This window comes from Neofelis nebulosa, chromosome 11, assembly GCF_028018385.1.
Source record: "Neofelis nebulosa isolate mNeoNeb1 chromosome 11, mNeoNeb1.pri, whole genome shotgun sequence".
Lineage (NCBI taxonomy): Eukaryota > Metazoa > Chordata > Mammalia > Carnivora > Felidae > Neofelis > Neofelis nebulosa.
In genome coordinates, this window is record NC_080792.1 from 79175462 (window position 1) to 79195153 (window position 19692).

General features: G+C 44.9%; 1 protein-coding gene across 1 annotated transcript; it reads left to right on the forward strand.

The window, feature by feature from the left end:
* The first annotated feature begins 11315 nt into the window (after nt 1-11315).
* On the forward strand, nt 11316-19315 carry PLA2G1B (phospholipase A2 group IB). The gene is made up of 4 exons (XM_058691112.1): nt 11316-11437; nt 15478-15637; nt 16145-16272; nt 19103-19315. The coding sequence occupies exons 1-4, from the start codon at nt 11404-11406 to the stop codon at nt 19225-19227; spliced, it is 447 nt and encodes a 148-aa protein (XP_058547095.1). The 5' UTR covers nt 11316-11403; the 3' UTR covers nt 19228-19315.
* Nucleotides 19316-19692: the final 377 nt, after the last annotated feature.

A 19692-nucleotide genomic window follows, 5' to 3' on the forward strand; every position in this document is an offset into this window, starting at 1 on the left:
GGATGTGTCTCCCTCTCTCTCTGCCCCTCCCCTGCTCACGCTCTGTCTCCCTCTAAAAATAAACATTAATTTTTTTTTAAATAAAAAAAGACATTATGCTAAATTAAAGAAGCCAGACACAAAGGACAAATACTGTGTGGTTCCACTTATATGAGATACATAGAATATAATAGGGACAGAATGCCATATAGAGGGTACTGGGAGCTGGAGTTATTCCTTAGTGGGTACAGAGCTTCTGTTGGGGGTATTGAAAAAATTTTGGAAATAGTAGTGGTAATGGTTGTGTGACATTGTGAATATATTAATGCCACTGAATTGTACACGTAAAATGGCAAAAAAAAATAGTAAATTTTGTGTATATTCTACCACAATTTAAAAAAAATTAAGGGGCACCTGGGTGGCTCAGTTGGTTAAGTGTCCAACTTCTGCTTAGGTCATGATCCCACCACTCGTGAGTTTGAGCCCTGTGTCGGGCTCTGTGCTGACAGCTGGGGGCCTGGACCCTGCTTCGGATTCTGTGTGTGTCTCTCTCTCTGCCCCTCTCCCACTCATGCTCTGTCTCTGTCTCTCTCAAAAATAAATAAACATTTAAAAAAAATAAAACTTAGCATTGGACCCTTTGCTCTAGTTTGCCTTTAACTCAAAGAATCCTAAAAGGTAAGTTGGGAAACCAGCTCAGATTGGGGTGTGGGTATAGCAAATGGCTAGCTGTGGGGGCTCCAACACCCAGCTCTTCCCCTTCCTAGCTGAAGGACATTGAACAGGTTCCCCAACCTCTCTGAGCCTCAGTTTTGTCATGTGTCAAAGGAAAAGGAAAAAGAAGCCTTAAAGAATAAGGAAGCCATAAAGGTCTATGTAAAAACCATATATTGTGAGTTTCTATTGTTAAGACATATCCAGAAGAGGTGAATCCATGGAGACAGAAAACGGATTGGGAGGGGCAGGTAGGAGGTCAGAAGGGGGGGGGGGCGCTGCTTAATGGTTAAAGGTCTATGGTTTTAGGTCTATGCCTAAAGGTTTATGCCTCGGAGGTCATAAACATGTTCTGGAACTGGAGAGCGGTGGTGGCGCAACACTGAATGTACTAATTGCTACTGACTCGTTCACTTTAAAATGGTTAGCTTTACGTGATGGGAATTTCACCTCAATAAAAAGCACTAGCTGTAACTTGGGCGACTGAGAATTAAATGGGAGGGCAAATGCAGAGGACTCAACACCAGGCAAGGCACAAAGGAAGTGCTTGGTAAATAGTAGTTACTATTATTAATATTGGGCTGCCCCAGATGCCTGGAAATGCGTGACTAGAGGTCAGCAGTGTCTGCCCTCTCCCGAGTGGGACCAGAAACTGCAGTGCACAAATACTCCTTTAGCATCGACTGTGCACAAAACACTGTGTTAGGCCCTGATAGGGCGACCAACTCATCCTGTTTTCCAAGGACTCAACCAGGGACTTTCCTGATTTGAAAAAAGGAAGCTCCAAGTACCAAGAACCCTTCATTCCCTGGAAAACTAGGACAACTGGTCACCTTAAAGCACTGATGTAGTATGGGTTATGTGGGTGGGGAGGTCAAGGACAACTGAGAGTCAAAAGAGTAAGGGGCACCTGGCTGGCTCAGTCGGTAGAGCATACAACTCTTGATGTTGGATTCTTGATCTTGAGGTTTGAGTTTGAGCCCCATGTTGGGATGTAGAAATTACTTTTAAAAAAAGAAAGAAAATGGGCACCTGGGTGGCTTAGTCGGTTAAGTGTCTGACTTCGTTCAGCTCAGGTCATGATCTTGCAGTTCTTGAGTTCCAGCCCCACGTTGGGCTCTGTGCTGACAGCTCAGAGCTTGGAGCCTGCTTCGAATTCTGTGTCTCCCTCTCTCTCTGCCCCTCCCCTACTTGCTCTCTGTCTCTCTTTCTTGGAAGTAAATAAACGTTTAAAAAAATTTTAAAAAAGAAAGAAAAGAAAGAAAAGAAAAGAAAAGAAAAGAAAAAAGGAGAAAGAGTAAGAATTAGGCAATGCAGTGGAAGAAACATACCAGGAGGAGAGACCAGCAGGTGCAAAACCTTGAAATGAAGAGAAGCATGAAGTGTTTCATTAAGGAGCTGAAAGAAGGTAGAAGGAGTAGAAAGTATCCTACCTCACTCCACCTCGACAGGTAGGTAGGGGCAGATGAGATTCAGCCTCTAGGCTGGTTTTGTTTCTTATATAAGAGCCATTTGAGAAGGCATTGAGGCTTTTAGGCAGTGGGGTGGGAGAGTGATGAATCAGGCTTACATTTGAAATACAATGGGGAACTGATCTGAGGGAGGCCATTGTGGAGGGGAGCAGGGAGACGTTGAGGAGGCTGCTGTGAGCAACTTGGCAAGAGATACCGGATGAGGACCAGGGTGTTGTAGGTTGAAACAAGGGTGTGGCTTGCGATGGGGCTGGATGGGGAAAGGGGTGAGGTGAGAGTGTTCGGATGAGCTTCTGGATTCCTAAAGGCGTGAGCTTTGAGGAAGATCAGCTTCCCTGGTGGTTGTGCTCCATTAGAGAAATAGTCTCAGCTGAGCTCAGATGCAACTGGAGACACAGTTTGGTAAGAGGAGGGATAGGAATCAGCACCTTAAGGAGCTCTTGGTCAAGTTAAACTCAGCCCAGGGTTACCTAAGGCCTTCTGGGAACCTCCGAACAGCCACACATGGTGCTCAGTGCTTTCTGTGCTTGATCACTCTAATCGTCCCAGCTCTTGCATCCTACATAGGGGGAAACAGAAGCTCAGAGATGTGGAGTATCTTACCTGAAGTCACACAGCTGCTGAGTGGCAGGATGGTTTTTCAAAACTGAGTCCTTTTGATCCCACAGTTGTTTCGTTTTTCTTTATTTTTCTTCTTTCATACAATATTTGATTCACGTGTAAAAAGACATGTAGCTTATTTGGATATAATTTGGAAAAACTAACTGTAAAAAGACATTTTGAGACAGTCAAAGGTCTCCAAAAATGGTCTGGGTATTACTAATACTAAAAAATTATCGTTATTTTTATTAAGTATGATGATGGCATTGTAGTTATGTTTTAAAAAATTCATACTGAGGAGGTGCCTGGCTGGCTCAGTCAGTGGAGCATGACGGTTCTCAGGGTTGTGAGCTCAAGCCCTATGTTGGGTGTAGAGATTGCTTAACAATAAAATCTTAGGTGCCTGGGTGGCTCAGTCGGCTGAGCATCCAACTTCGGCTCAGGTCATGATCTCGCTTTGGGCTCTGTGCTGACAGCCTGGAGCCTGCTTTGAATTCTGTGTCTCCCTCTCTCTCTGCCCCTCCCCCACTCATGCTCTGTCTCTCTCTCTCTGTCAAAAATAAATATTAAAAAAAATTTTGGGGGCGCCTGGGTGGTTCAGTCGGTTAAGCGGCCAACTTCGGCTCAGGTCATGATCTCGCAGTCCGTGAGTTCGAGCCCCGCGCGGGCTCTGTGCTGACAGCTCAGAGCCTGGAGCCTGTTTCAGATTCTGTGTCTCTCTCTCTCTGACCCTCCCCTGTTCATGCTCTCTCTCTGTCTCAAAAATAAATAAAAACGTTAAAAAAAAATGTTTTTTAAATAAAAAAAAATTAAAAAAAAACAATACAATCTTAAAAAAAATTCATATTGTGGGTGGTTCAGTCGGTTTAAGTGTCCGACTCATGATTTTAGCTCAGGTTATAATCTCATGGTTGTGAGATCGAGCCCCACGTCAGGCTCTCTGTACTGACAGTGTGGAGGCTGCTTGGGATTCTCTCTCTCCTCTCTCTGTCTCTCCTCATTCTGGCTCTCTCTCTCAAAATAAATAAGTAAACTTTATTTTATTTTATTTTATTTTAAAGTAATTTATTTCCCATTTTGTGCACTGTTAGCGCCTCCTCCCACCCCCCATAATAAGTAAACATTTAAAAACAAAAATTTTCAAAATCCATACTGAAAGCTTTTCCTCTCAGATTAGGAGCAAGGCAAGGATGTCCACTCTGGTCACTTCTATTCAACATAGTATTGTAAGTCCTAGCCAGAACAATGAGGCAAGAAAATGAACTAAAAGCCATCCAAATTGGAAAGGAAGAAGTAAAATTATCTCTGTCCATAGATGACATGATTTTATATGTAGAAAACCCTAAGGATTCCACACACACACACAAAAACTGTTGGAGTTAATAAACTCAGTAAAGTTGCATGATACAAAATCAACACTCAAAACTCAAGTGTATTTCAGGGCGCCTGGGTGGCTCAGTGGGTTGAGTGTCTGACTTCAGCTCAGGTCATGATCTCACGGTTCGTGAGTTTGAGCCCTGTGTCAGGCTCTGTACTGACAGCTCAGAGCCTGGAGCCTGCTTCAGATTCTGTGTCTCCCTCTCTCTCTCTGCCCCTTCTCTCTCTCTCTGCCCCTTTCCTGCTCATGCTTTGTCTCTCTCTGTCTCAACAATAAATAAACATTTAAAAACATTAAAAAAAAAAAAAAGAAAACTTCATATGGAATCTCAAGGAACCCTGAATAGTCTGAACAATTTTGAAAACGTTGGAGGATTCACACTTCCTTTTTTTGTTGTTGTTTCAAGTTTTCATTTAAATTCTAGTTAGTTAACTCATACTTCCTGATTTCAAAGCATGTTACAAAGCCACAGTAATCAAAACAATGAGGTGTTGGCATACAGACAGATATAGATCGATGGAATAGAATAGAGAACCCAGAAATAAAACCCTTACTTACATGGGCAAATGATCTCTGACAAAGGTGCCAAAGCCACTCAATGTGGAAAGGACAATGTCTTCAACAAATGGTCTTGGAAAAATTAGATATCCACATGCAAAAGAATGAAGTTGGATGGGTAAGGGGCATTAAGGAATCTACTCCTGAAATCATTGTTGCACTATATGATAACTAACTTGGATGTAAATTAAAAAATAAATATTTTTAAAAAAAAAGAATGAAGTTGGGACCCTTATCCTATGCCATCTACAAAAATTAGCTCGGGGTGTGTGTGTGTTGCGGGGGGGGGGGGGGTGCCTGGGTGGCTCAATCGGTTGAGCGGCTGACTTCAGATCTGATCATGATCTCAAAGTTCGTGGATTCGAGCCCACATTGGGCTCTGTGCTGACAGTGTGGAGCCTGCTTCAGATTCTCTGTTTCCCTCTCTCTCAAAAATAAATAAACATTAAAAAAAAAATTAGCTCAGGAGAACCTGGCTGGCTCAGTTGGTAGAGCATGTGACTTTTTTTTTTTTTTAACTAATCTCTACACCCAACAATGGGGCTCAAACTCACAACCCCCCAGCCCAAGATCAAGAGTCCATACTCTACTGTCCGTACCCTACAGCATATGACTCTGGATCTTGGGGTCATGAGTTCAAGCCCCATGTTGGGGGTAGAGTTTGCTCAAAAAAAAAAAATTAGCTTAAAATGGATTAAAGACTGAAATGTAACACCTGAAACTCCTAGAACTCCTAGAAGAAAGCAGAGAGGAAAAGCTTCATGGCATTGGAGTTGTTAATGGTTTCTTAGACATGATACCAAAAGCACAGGCAACAAAAGCAAAAATAGACAAATAGGACTACATCAAACTGAATCATTTGTGTACTTAAAAGGGGCACCTGGGTAGCTCAGTCGGTTAAGGGTTCGACTTCGGCTCAGGTCATGATCTCATGGCTCATGGTTTGGAGCCTCACATCCAGCTCTGTGCTGACAGCTCAGAGCCTGGAGCCTGCTTGGGATTCTGTGTTTCCCTCTCTCTCTGCCCCTCCTCCACTCACACTGTCTCTCTCTCTCTCAAAAATAAACATTTAAAAAAATTCTTAAAAAAGATACAACAGGGGTGCCTGGATGGCTCAGTTGGTTGAGCATCTGACTCTTGATTTCAGCTCAGGTCATGATCTCACAGTTGTGAGATCGAGCCCCGTGTGAGGCTCCTCGCTAGGTGTGGAGCCTGCTTAAGATTCTCTTTCTCTCCCTCTCTCTCTCTGTCCCTTCCCCGACCCAAAACAGGACACAACAAAGTGAAAGGTGACCGACTGAATGAGAGAAGATATTTGCAAATCATCTATCTGATAACAGGTTACTATCCAGAATACATAAAGATATTCTCTGGATGGACTGCGTGTGGAAAAAAGGTTTAGATAACTTTGGTATACCGCCTCAATTTGCTCACCTGTAAGGGCACTTGATCGTAGGTTAACCTGTGTATAGCTCTTCATATCTTTCCTGGCCCAGCACTCGATGCCGCTGCTGCTGTTCCTGTTTTGTTGCTGTTGACGAGAGCTCTGGACTAAGAGGCAGGTGCACACAGGCTCAAATCCTATCCCTACCCCTTTCTAGCCGTGTGGTTTTGAGCCAGTTACTTAAGGTCTCTGAACCTGTTTCATCATCTGTAAAATCGGGAAGGTGAGGACCACGATAATAACTGTGTCAGAAGGTTGTCGTTAGGCCGGAAAACAACGTATGTGAAGCTCTCAGCACAGCGCCAAGCAAATAGAAGCACTCAGCACATGGCAGCCGGTAGCTGCTTTTAAGCATTTCCTGGAAGCAAGAGCTTTGTCCTTCAGGGGCCGGGCAGGTGTGACCTTGCTGGAGTGTGGGTACGCTGTCACCTGAAGAAGCCGTGAAGCTATGCTTAGCTGTTCTTTCCACTGGAGAGTGTGTTTTTCCCAGGCTGGGAGAGGCTGGGTGGTACACACCTGTGCATGAATCTGGTGCAGCATAAGGTCATGGTACAAAGAATGTATGGAGAGCTTGGCGGGGTACTCAGTGCCTGCCGGGTGCATTCCTCCACCAACCCTGTGTCCCCTGCAGAGGTCTGGGTTGTTACATTTAGCACGTCTCTTTCCAGGGGGAGAGGGTTCTAGTAGCACGACCCCTCCCCCACCGGGGCTTTGCCCAGCATGAAATACACTTGAGAATTTGTCCAGCTCACCTCTGTGGAAGGCCTCCAGGTGGTTGAGGAAGGAGGAGAAAAGGAGGGAAGCAGGCAGGACTAAACCTCTTTTGGGCCTCAGGGCCCTCAAGCACTCCCCCAACCCACTACCACCGTGCCTGGTCCTGAGGCGATACTGTGGTATCGTAAGCACCAGATCCAACTCACATCTCAGTTGTGCTGAGTGACACTGGGGCTGTCCCTTAACCTCTCTGAGTCTCAATTATCTTCTCTGAAAAAATGAAGTTTGAAACTGGACCCATCTCAGAGGTTTATGCCAGTTTCTTAGCATGGGACCTGGAGTAGAGTCAGTTTGCAGTAAACGGTAGTTAATACTGTTAGTCTTAGAAGATTTGTAGCACCAACTTCTCCTCCTTCCTCAGACCCACCGGGAGCAGTGCTTGGCCCTCTGTTTTGTTCCGACCCCAAAGAACCCACACAAGAAGGATTTAGAATTTTGCTGGCCAAGCCTTCCCTTTCCTTAAGCAGTTGTCACTCATTCTGGAGGCTAACAGACCTACCCTTCAGTCAGGCTGATGTGGGGCCCTGAGCTAACTTTACTCTCCCAGCCCCTGCCCACCCCTTGGTGGGCACTGGGACAGTCCGTGTATCATCCTGAACAGCACTGTCCAATAGAGCCCTCTGTGATGATGGAAATAGTCTATATCTGTGCTGTCCAATACCGCAGCCACTAGACACACGTGGATTGAGAAACTATTTTTTTAAATGTTTATTTATTTACTTATTTTGAGAGAGAGAGAGAGAGAGAGAGAGCGCAGGGCAGGGGCAGAGAAAGGGAGAGAGAGAGAATCTCAAGCAGGCTCCTTGCTGTTGGCACAGAGCCCGATGTAGGGCTTGAACCCACTAGCCATGAGATTATGAACTGGGCCGAAATCAAGAGTCAGACACTTAACCGACTGAGCCACCCAGGGGCCCCAAGAAACTAATTTTTGATATTATTTAATTGTAATGAATTTAAGTAGCTACATGTGGTTAATGGCTACCGTACTGGACAGATGTAGAAACCTTAGGCACATATGGGGCGCCTGGGTGGCTCAGTCGGTTGAGCGACCGACTTCGGCTCAGGTCATGATCTCATGGTTTGTGAGTTCGAGCCCCGCATTGGGCTCTGTGCTGACAGCTCAGAGCCAGGAGCCTGCTTCAGATTCTGTGTCGCCCTCTCTGTCTGCCCCTCCCACACTCATGCTCTGTCTCTGTCTCAGAAATAAATAAACATAAAATAAAATAAAAAAAACCCTTAGGCACATACGAAGCAAAGGATGACTTAAAATCCTGGGTCCGGTGGGGGAAGAGTCAGTCCCAAGCAAACAAATCACTTGCCCTTGCTGGGCCTCAGTTTCCCCATCTGTTTACTAAAAGCTGTTTCAGTGTTATCTCATTAGCTGAAGGAATTTTCCTGGGGTTACTGGTTTGGGATAAAATAGGGGAGCCCTTCCAGACGGATTTCTTCTTTTTTTGGCCCCGGTACATGCTCAAAGGAAAAGTATAGAGAGCTGGAATCCTAGAGGGCTCGAGCAGAGGCCACAGGGTTAGAATTAGGCCAGTTGATTCTGTACTGACTCGGACATGACATAACCTTACCCAGAGTAGAAGGAAATGGTTCAGCGGGAAGAAGCAGGTATGGGTTCACGTCTGGGCATGGCCATTTCCAGCCCTACCTCAGGCTGAGCCTCAGTGTCCTCATCTGGAATGTGGCCAAGATGCATCCCAGGACAAGAGATGATTAAACATAACATGGCAGTGCGATGAAAGTGGCACTTAACCTCTGATCTTCCTCCCGCAAACCTATAACCAATGTGTATTCTGATTAGAAGAGAAACATCAGACAAATTGTAACAGAGGGGCATCCTATGATATACCTGACTGCAATTCCTCACAACTACCAAGGTCATCAACAATAAGGGAGTCTGAGAAGCTATCACAGCCAAAAGGAGACTACAAAGACATGACAACTGAATATAATGTGCTATCTTGGATTGAATCCTGGAACAGGAAAAGGACATTTGGTGAGAACTAAAGAAATGAATAAACTATGGGCTTGAGTTTTACTAATATCCTTTCTGATACTAATCATGTATCGATGTTGGTTCATGAATTGTAACAAATATACCATTTACTAATGTTAGATATGTTACTAATGCAAGATATTAATAACAGGTGAAGCCTATGGGAGAGGGCAAGGTGGGGGAGGAGGGTATGTGGGGACTCTCTACTCAGGAAAAGTAAATGAATAAACACATAAAGTAAAAATAATGGGGTCTGCCTCCCCACCTCACAGGGCTGTTGCAGAAATCATGTGAGTACTAAGTAGGAGAGCACCAAGTAAACTGATTATAAAATAGAACATATTATGTGAGGAGCGCCTGGGTGGCTCAGTCTGTTAAGTGTCTGATTTCAGCTCAGATCATGATCTCATGGTTGGTGGGTTTGAGCCCCACGTCAGGCTCTGTGCTGACAGCTCAGAGCCTGGAGCCTGCTTCGGATTCTGTGTCTCCCTCTCTCTCTGCTTCTTCCCTGCATACACTCTGTCTCTCTCTCTCTCAAAAATAAATAAAGATTAAAAAAATTAAAAAAAAAAAGAACATATTATGTGAAATGTCTAGAATAGGTAAATCTATAGAGACAGAAAGCAGATCAGTGGTTGCCAGGGGCTGGGAGAGAATGACTGCTAAGGGGTATGGGGTTTCCTTTGCAGGTGGGGAGAATGAAAATGTTCTGGAACCAGAGAGGGTGGTTGCACAACACTGAATGTAATAAATGCCTCTGAGTTGTTCACTTAACTTTTTTTTTTAAGTGTTTGGTTTGGCAATCTCTACACCCAACATGGGGCTTGAACTCATAACAACCCTGAGATCAATAGTCATATATTCTTTAAACTGAGTCAGCCAGGCACCCCTGGATTGTTCACTTTAAAAATAAAATGGTTGAGGGGCACCTGGGTGGCTCAGTCGGTTGAGTGTCTGACTTCAGCTCAGGTCATGATCTTGTGGTTGGTGAGTTTGAGCCCCGCATCAGGCTCTGTGCTGACAGCTCAAAGCCTGGAGCCTGCTTGGGATTCTGTGTCTCCCTCTCCCTCTGCCCCTCCCCCACTCACACTCTGTCTCTCTCTGTCTCTCAAAAATAAACAAACATTAAAAAAAAAAAACTTAAAAAAAAATGGCTGGGGCAACTGGGTGGCTCAGTTGATTTGAGTGTCTGACTTTGGCTCAGGTCATGATCTCACAGTTTGTGAGCATTGGGCTCTCTGCTCTCAGTGCAGAGCCCCCTTCAGATCCTCTCTCCCCACCTTTTCTGCACCTCCCCCACTCACTCTCAAAAATAAATAAAACATTTTTTAATGCTTATTGTTTATGTTTGAGAGAGAAAGAGAGAGAGAGAGAATGAGCAAGGTGGGGGGAGGAGTAGAGAGAGAGAGGGGGACAGAGGATCTGAAGCAGGCTATGAGCTGACAGCGGAGAGCCCGATGCGGGGCTTGAACTCACGAACCATGAGATCGTGACCTGAGCCGAAATCGGATGCTCAACTGACTGAGCCACCCAGGTTCCCCACAAAATAAATAAAACATTAAAAAAACAATAAAATAAAATGGTTAATTTTATGCTATGTGAATTTCTCCTAAAAAATGTTATACAAACATTTGATATGTGCGCTTTCATTCTACAAGTCAGATCCAAGTCTTTGGAACTCCAAAGTCCAGGGTGTCCTTGCAAACCCACACTGGAGAATGAAGGAGGGGTGGTATTAATGTAGTGCAGAAAAATAAAACATGTGCCTTAGAATCAGACATGCCTAGGGTCGCCTGGGTGGCTCAGCCGGTTAAGCGTCCAACTCTTGGTTTCAGCTCAGTTCATGATCTCACAGTTGTGGGATCGAGCCCTGCATCGGGCTCTGCACTGGCAGCATACAGCCTGCTTGGGATCCTTTCTCTCCTTCTCTTTCTGCCTTTCTCTCTCTCCCTCCCTCCTTCCCTCCCTCAAAAGTAAATAAATAAACTTTAAGAAAGAAAGAATCAGACATGCCTAAGTGTGGGCCCCTGCTCCCCACCATTAGATGGCTGTGTGACCTCAGGCAAGTTACTTCACCTCTCTGAACCCATTTGCTCATCTGTTAAATGCATGATTGATGGGACTATTCACTGAGACCCACAGCTCAGACCCATAAGACATGCAGGCAATGATAGAATTGGGCTGAGTGCAAAGGGATGGGGGGAGGGTCAAGATTCCGAGCCATACAAATTCCAGAAATAATCCCTTCCATTAAAAGATGCCGATGACCCACACATATCCCCCTTTTTCCAATGATCCCTTGCTGGCAGGGCTTGCTCGTCGGTAAAGGTTATTCCTGCAACAGACAGGTTCAAGGCCAATTCAGAGCAGGTTGGGAGCAAAGCAAACACAACAGCCTTATCTTGGAGACATGGTATGGGTATAAAGAGAGAGGCAGTAGGTGGCTTTAGTCCTTTCTCTTGCTCGGCAACTTAACAGGATGAAATTCCTTGTGCTGGCTGCTCTGCTTACAGGTAGGTGAGTCTCCTCAGCTCAGCGCTAAGATCTCACTTCTCTGGAATGGGGGTCACAGGTCACAAGGCTGGCCAGCCTTGGAGGCTTTTTTCGGGGCTCACTATGGGGCTTAACAGCTCCCATAACAAATTCCCCCACAGTTGGCACCTTTCCAACCCCTCCAGGTCCAAATTCAGATGACCCTCCTCAGAAGGGCCTATCTGCCCTCTACCATATTGCCTTGGCCTGGGGTCTTCCCAGACCTACATTTGCCTGCAATTTGTATCTTGTTTCTTGTTGATGCATTCCCTTTTCTTAAAGCTTTATTTTATTTTATTTTTTTTCAGTAAACTCTACCAACACGGGGCTTGAACTCACAACCCTGAGATCAAGACCTGAGCTGAGGGGCTCCTAGGGGGCTCAGTCGGTTAAGCATCTGACTTTGGCTCAGGTCATGATCTCACAGTGCGTGGGTTCAAGCCCCGCACTGGGCTCTGTGCTGACAGCTCAGAGCCTGGAGCCTGCTTTGTTTTGGATTCTGTGCCTCCCTCTCTCTCTGCCCCTCCCCCACTGGCACTCTGTGTCTCTCTCTCTCTCACACACACAAAAATAAAATAAATATTAAAAAAAAAGACCTGAGCTGACATCAAGAGCCGGACACTTAACCGACTGAGCCACCCAGGTGCCCCTCCTTTTTTATCCTCCACCCATATTGAAGTATGGGCTCCATGAGAGCAATGATAGAGCTGTTTGCACCATTTATTGAATGAATCCATGGAATCAGATATATTGGAATTCAAATCCCACCTCATTCATCCATTCAACACTGATATATCAGAGCCTCCAAGGTATCAGGCTCTGGGTTGAGACTGAGGACTTCTAGATGGACGCGTTCCCCTCCTCTCCCGCCACACACACACACAGGCACACACATGAAAATTAGCTTTGTGTAGGTCTGGCCTGTGCAAAGAGCAGAGCTGGCTGGATCAGAGACTGAGAAAACAGGGAAGCAGGCGGGGGGGCGGGGAGGGGGGTCTGGAGATGGGCCAAGGTAGCCAGGCCACTCCTGTCTGTCTGCTGCCAGTGTGGAGGCTGCTCACAGGGGAGTGTGACCAGCTGCCACCCTCCCTTTGCCCTGGGGTATAAGCATATGGAGTGGCTCCAGTGCGCACGGCAGATCAAGGGAAGAAAGGGCAAGGCATGGGGCAAAAAGATGATACTGGTGGCCACTTGAATGGGACCCCAAAATCATGTAGCGCCCTCTTCAGGGCCCCAAATCTCACAGGGGCTGGCCCTGAAAATGAGGTGAAGGGGTCCTGCCTCCTGAGTCTGCTGTGCCAAGCCTTGTGCCTGGTTTGGGCAGGCACTCAGCTACAAGAAGACTTTTTAAAAACTTATTTAATAGATACTTATTGAGCACCTACTATGTGTCAGACCCTGGGGAACAAAAGCCCTGAGGCCTGTCCTTGACTTTATGGTCCAGTGAGAGGGAGGCATAAATAAATGACAGATACAGACTGCTATAGGTACTGTGAAGCAAACAACATAAAGAAAAATGGTAGCAGAGGAGCCACTTGGCTTAGGTGGTCAAGAAAGAAGAGGTGGCATTTAAAACAAGATCCTCCAGCCTTTTGAAAAGATGACAGGTCAAGGCGACTGGGTAGCTAGGTTAAGCATCCGACTTCCGCTGGGATCATAATCTCCCAGTTCGTGGGTTCCAGCCCCACATCGGGCTCTGTGCTGACAGCTCAGAGCCTGGAGCCTGCTTCAGATTCTGTGTCTCCCTCCTTCTGTCTTTCCCCCTACCGCACTGTCTCTGTCTCTCTCTCAAAAATAAATAAACATTTGAAAAAAAAAAAAAGATGACAAAGTGTGCCAGTCAGAGGGAATGGCAGGTGTGTGGGCCTTGAGGCAGAAGAGAGCTTGTCCTGTTGAGGATGGAAGGCCACACAGGCCTCTTTATGCTCCTGCCCCATCTCAACCCTGCCACATCCCCACCTAACCCATCCTTTTTTTAAAGTTTATTTATTTTGAGAGAGAAACAGAGAGCAAGCATGCACACGCACATGAATGGGGGAGGGACAGAGAGAGAATCCCAAGCAGGCTCAGTGCTGTCAGCACAGAGCCCAGCATGGGGCTCAAATTCAGGAACCGTGAGATCATGACCTGAGCTGAAGTCAAGAGTCAGATGCTTAATGGACTGAGCCACCCAGGCGCCTCCCAACTAACCCATTTTATTTTTTTTTAAATTAAAAAAATTTTTTAAAATGTTTATTTATTATCAAGAGACAGAGCATGGGAGGGGCAGAGAGAGGAGAAGGCACAGAATCTGAAGCAGGCTCCAGGATCTGAGCTGTCAGCACAGAGTCCGACACGGGGCTTGAACCCACAAACTGCAAGATCATGACCTGAGCTGAAGTGGGACACTTAACCCACTGAGCCACCCGGGCACCCCTCCCACCTAACCCATTTTAGATTCCACTTACCATGCTCAGAGCCTGGAGCTCTAACAAAGGATCCGATTTCCTTATTTATTTCATTTATTGCTTACTGTTTTTCTACCCTACTAGGGAGCTTTATAAACTCAAAAGCATTGAGCTTTATAAACTCAATGAGGTTACAGATTTTCTATTTGCTCACTGATGTATTTCAGTTCCTACAGCAGTGACTGGCCCATAATTGGTGCTCAATAAATATTTGCTGGATAAATAATGGGGACCTCATAGAAAACATATGTTTACACAAAAACTAGTGCACAACTGGTAATAGCAGCACTATTCATGAGAACCAAAAAGTATAAACAACCCAAATGTCTATCAAGTGATAAATGCGGTCTCTCCACACAGTGGAATACTATTCAACTATAAAAGGAATGAAGTATTGATATATGTTATAATGTGGATGAACATCAAAAACATTGTGCTAGGGGTGCCTGGGTGGCTCCGTAGGTTAAGTATCAGACTCTTGGTTTCGGCTCAGATTATGATCTCACAGTTTGTGAGTTCAAGCCTGGCTTCCGGGCTATGTGCTGATAGTGCAGAGCCTGCTTGGGATTCTCTTTCTCCCTTTGTCTGTCTCTCCTCTGCTCTCATGCTCTATCTCTCTCAAAATAAATAAACTTTTTTAAAAAAGGACTGGTAAACTTAAAAAAAAATTATGCTGTATGATTCCATTTACATGAAGTGTTCATAACAGGAAAATCCATAGAGTTTACTGGTTGCCAGAGGGGAGAGGGGAAAAGGGGAAGGAATGCTAATGGGAACAGGATGTTCTTTTGGGGGTGATGAAAATGTTCTAGATTTAGCGGTGATGGTTCCACTACTCTGTGAATATACTAAAAACCACAGAAATGTACATTTTTAAAACTATTTTTTATTTATTTTTGAGAGTGTGCAAGCGCGCTTGAGAGGGGAGAAAGGCGGGGGGGGGGGGGGGGGGGGGCGACAGAGGATCAGAAGCCGGCGCTGCACTGACAGCAGCTATTCCAGTGCAGGGCTCGAACCCACAAACCCTGAGATCATGACCTAAGTCCAAGTCTGACACTCGACTGACTGGGCCACCCAGGTGCCCATGAAATGTCCATTTTAAGTGTTTAAATGGTGGATTTTGTTAAGTGAATTTTATCTCGATAAAAAATATATATATTTTTTTTTACGTTTATTTTTGAGACAGAGAGAGACAGAGCATGAATGGGGGAGGGGCAGACAGAGAGGGAGACACAGAACCGGAAGCAGGCTCCAGACTCTGAGCCATCAGCCCAGAGCCCCACGCGGGGCTCGAACTCACGGTCTGTCAGATCGTGACCTGAGCTGAAGTCGGACGCTTAACCAACTGAGGCACCCAGGCGCCCCTCGATAAAAAAATATTTTTAAAAAGCTTTATAAAAAGAAAAAATCCTCATTTACATTACCATGTTTCTGTGTCCAGCTCTCTTCCGAGGAGGCAGCTGGAGGGGTGAAAGGCAGCGTGGGGCCAGAGAGCAGGCAGGAGGCAGTGGGGCCCCTGGGCGCTGGCAGAGCCAATCAGGATGGATTTAAACTCTGGCTGTGTTTTCTTGCAGTGGGTGCTGCTGAGAGGGGCGTCAGCCCGCGGGCAGTGTGGCAGTTCCGCAACATGATCAAGTGTACGATCCCCGAGAGTGACCCCGTGAGGGATTACACCGACTACGGCTGCTACTGTGGCCTGGGTGGATCCGGCACGCCTGTGGATGAACTGGACAAGTGAGTGATTGATCGGCAGGGAGAGGGGAGTGCCCGTGCGGTGGGGGGAGGGCACAAGCCAAGGATCTCAGGAGGAGGCACAGAAAATTGATTTGCATGTTTGCTAAGGGTAACATATTTTAAACTCTTGTATAAACAAAAATGCTCCAAGAGGCCCCTGAATCCAGTGCTCTTGGTTAGGAGCAAAGGCGGAAGGTTGATGTCAAGCAATAGTGGATGCTGCTGCCCTCTAGTGGCAGAATATTGCATCACAAAACACCACAGCGTCGATTGGACTGTCCTCTTCCAGCAGTGGTTAAGACTCTCACTGCATCTTCAGAACACATACGTGATTGTACGATATTCCTGCAACCCATTTTTAAATCGCCTTCAATAAAAAAAAGGACTTACATTTTTCAAGCCACAGGATAAATATCTTCCGGAGCATGTCAGCTAAATCATTCCCCTTAATGAGCCTGCCCTGCTGCCCTGCCCCTGCCTGAGCTCTGTCCTTCCCCCACTCTTTAGGTGTTGCCAGACACACGACCACTGCTACTCACGAGCCAAGAAACTGGACAGCTGTAAATTCCTCCTGGACAACCCCTACACCAAAACCTACTCATACTCATGCTCTGGCTCTGAGATCACCTGCAGCGGTAGGTTAACTCCTTTGTGGAAGAAATAATAGTAATGATATCCACCATTTATTGATCGCCTTGGTGCCAAGCTGTGTCTCCTTTAATCCTGGCAACAATCCTATGAGATAGGTATTATTATTATACTTGTTTGACAGATGAGGAAACTGGGGCACCCACTGGGGCACCCACTGTTTGGGGCTTTTTTTTTTTTTTTTTTTTTTTTTTTTAGCAGTTTCAGAACTTTTGAAAATTTTAAATTAATGTTTATTTTATTTTTGAGAGAGACAGAGTGTGAGCAGAGGAGGGGCAGAGAGGGAGGTAGACATAGAATCCTAAGCAGGCTCCAGACTCTGAGCTGTCAGCACAGAGCCTGTTGCAGGCTCGGACTCATGAACCACGAGATCATGACCTGAGCAGAAGTCGAAGTCAGACACTTAACCGACTGAGCCACCCAGGCGCCCCATTTGGGTTTTTCTGGGGTTTTTGTTTTTGTTTTTGAGAGACAGAGAGAGAGATAGAATGCAGGAGAGGGGCAGAGAGAGAGGGAGAGAGAGAATCCCAAGTAGGTTCTGCACTGCCGGCACAGAGTCCTACAAGGAGCCTATAGGGGCTCCATGTCACAAATTGTAAATTCATGACCTGAGCCAAAATGAAGAGTCGGATGCTTAACCAACTGAGCCACCCAGACACCCTGGGGTGTCTGGTTTTGAACAGGTTTATATGGCTCCAAGGTCTCTGTTCTTAACTGCCATGCTATATAGCTTCGTTATTTCATGAAAGGAGCTTAGAACTACCATTTATTAGTTTCTTATTACATACCAGGGAGTATGCTGAGCATATATATGTTTTATTAATCCCATTTTACAGGTGAGGAAGCTGAGGCTCAAAAATAGCTACTTGCCCAAAATCACAGAGCTTGTAAGTGGTAGGGTCAGCATTTGAACTCAGTTGTTTCTGATTTCAAAGGTTCTGGTCTTAACCACTAAGTTATGCACAGCTCATGGTGAAATGTGTTCCTTTATGAAGGTGGTTCTGAAGGGCAGACAGTTCAGAGGTGAGTAGTATTGTCATGCTAGGCTAGCATTCTGGATTTTCACTACTCTTTTCTATGCACTCACAGACGGGTCCCACTTTCCAAAACTGTACATACATCATTGGAATAACTGTAACTCAAATCCAGAGGGCCAAGAAAAAAGTTACCAGGAATCCCACCATCTTTTTTAAAGCACTGTTAAAGTTTATTTATTTATTTGTTTATTTGGGGGGGTGGGGTGGATCCTAAGCATGCTGTCAGCACAGAGCCTGATCTGATGCAGCAACTTGAGATTATGACCTGAGCCGAAATCAAGCATCAGATGCTTAACCGATGGAGTCACTCAAGCGCCCCAGGAATCCCACCATCTTAAGGAATAAATGATTTCATAGCTCTGTGTTCATTTGTGCTTATCCTTGGAATAACGTTTTTATCGTTTTAATCATAGCTAGGCACGTGCCCACCTCAAGTCCTTTGTTCCTTCTGCATGAAACACTTCCCATGTGAAGTCTCATTCCAGGACTTCAAATGTTGCTTTCTCTGTGCAGCCTTCCCTTTTATTTTTTTAATTTACTTATTACTTTTTTTTTAGAGAGAGAATGCAAATAGGAGAGAGGGGCAGAGGGAGAGAAAAAGAATCTTAAGCAGGCTCCATGCTCAGTGCAGAGCCCAAAGCGGGGCTCAGTCCCATAACCCTGGGATCATGACCTCTGCCCCTCTCCCCCACTCACTCTCTCTCTCTCTCTCTCTCTCTCTCTCAAAAAAAATAAAGGATCAGAGAGGAACAAAACTTTAATAAGATTATTGAACGTAAGCAGAAGTACATAATTAAATTATAGATAACAAATTTGAAATGCATTTTAAAAGTTATCATTGTTGTTTCTTTTGGCTATAAAAATAAACAAGGCCAAAGTAGTGTAATTTCAAACTCTACAGAAATATATCATGGAAAGTGAAAGGTGCCTATAATCCTGCTACCCAAGATAACTAGTTAGATGCATTACCCTTCATTTTCCTTTAATAAAATATCTTGGAAACATTTCCACATATAGGTGTACTTAATTGTTTTAAATATCTGTATAATCTACTGTAAGAATGTTCTGCAATTTTTATTTTTATTTTAAAAAATTTTCTACATTCATTTATTTTTGAGAGGCAGAGTATAAGTGGGGAGGGGTAGAGAGAGAAGGAGACAAAATCCAAAGCAGGCTCCAGGTTCTGAGCTGTCAGCACAGAGCCTGACTCGGGGCTCAAACTCACAAACCGTGAGATCATTGATCTGAGCTGAAGTCGGACGCTTAACCAACTGAGCCACCCAGGTGCCCCTGTTCTGTAATTTTTAAAATGTGTTTTAAAGTAGAGAAATTTGCTTGCTAAACTTCACTAAGTTTATATGCACAATACTTTGCTGCTTCGAGTATATGTTTTAGTGTTTTCCATATTGTTTATAAATTGCTTGCCTATGTTATCAAAGATCTATAGCTCTGTGGGTTATAAGAGCTCATTTAGGGATGTGAAACAGATAGGACTTTCCTAACAGCATCGATCACACCTAGGATTGCCAGAGTAAACACATGTTGTCCAATTAAATTTGACTTTCAGATAGACAATGAACATTTTTTATTCTACATTCCAAACATTGCAATTTTTTTTTTGTTTTTCTGAAATTCTGGTATTTTTATTTGCTTAATCTATCAAACCCAAATTTGTATGAATGTAATGGCCATTATTTGTTCCAGTTATTTCTTCCTTCCCTCCAGACTGGACAAAGCAGGATCTACCTTGGCTCAGTCCTCTCCTCTTGCTCTTTTCCAGATGAAAACAAACCCTGTGAGGCCTTCATCTGCAATTGTGACCGCAATGCTGCCATCTGCTTTTCAAAGGCCCCATATAACAAGGAGCACAAGAACCTGGACACCAAGAAGTACTGTAAGAATTGAGTGTCACCTCTGGAGAGCATCATCTCCACCCACCTCATGCCCTTCACTTTACCCTGTGTCCTCCAATAAAGCACTTTGTTGAAAAGCCTCACGTTTGCATATTGTTTTATCCTCTGTCTATGCAACATGACTAAGTCTCTTCCTAGTTCTTTGTAAGCATCATTAGTTTTAGCCTTGGACGTTGAATGACAGGGATATTTCTAGGAAGTGAACACCGTTAAGACCTGAATAATGATTAGCCACTGATTATTGCCAGATCAAAATATATAATCTATCCTTGTAGGTAAAAACCTACCTCTTTTTCATTACCCCAAGGGCTGAGGGAGAGAGAAAACAAATTCCTTTAGCAATCTTTTCATGAGCATCTGATGGGTACTCATTAAAGGAAATGTAATACGGGAAACACTAGTACAGTGGCTGAGACTGAAATGAATACATAAGGGGCACCTGGGTGGCCCAGGTGGT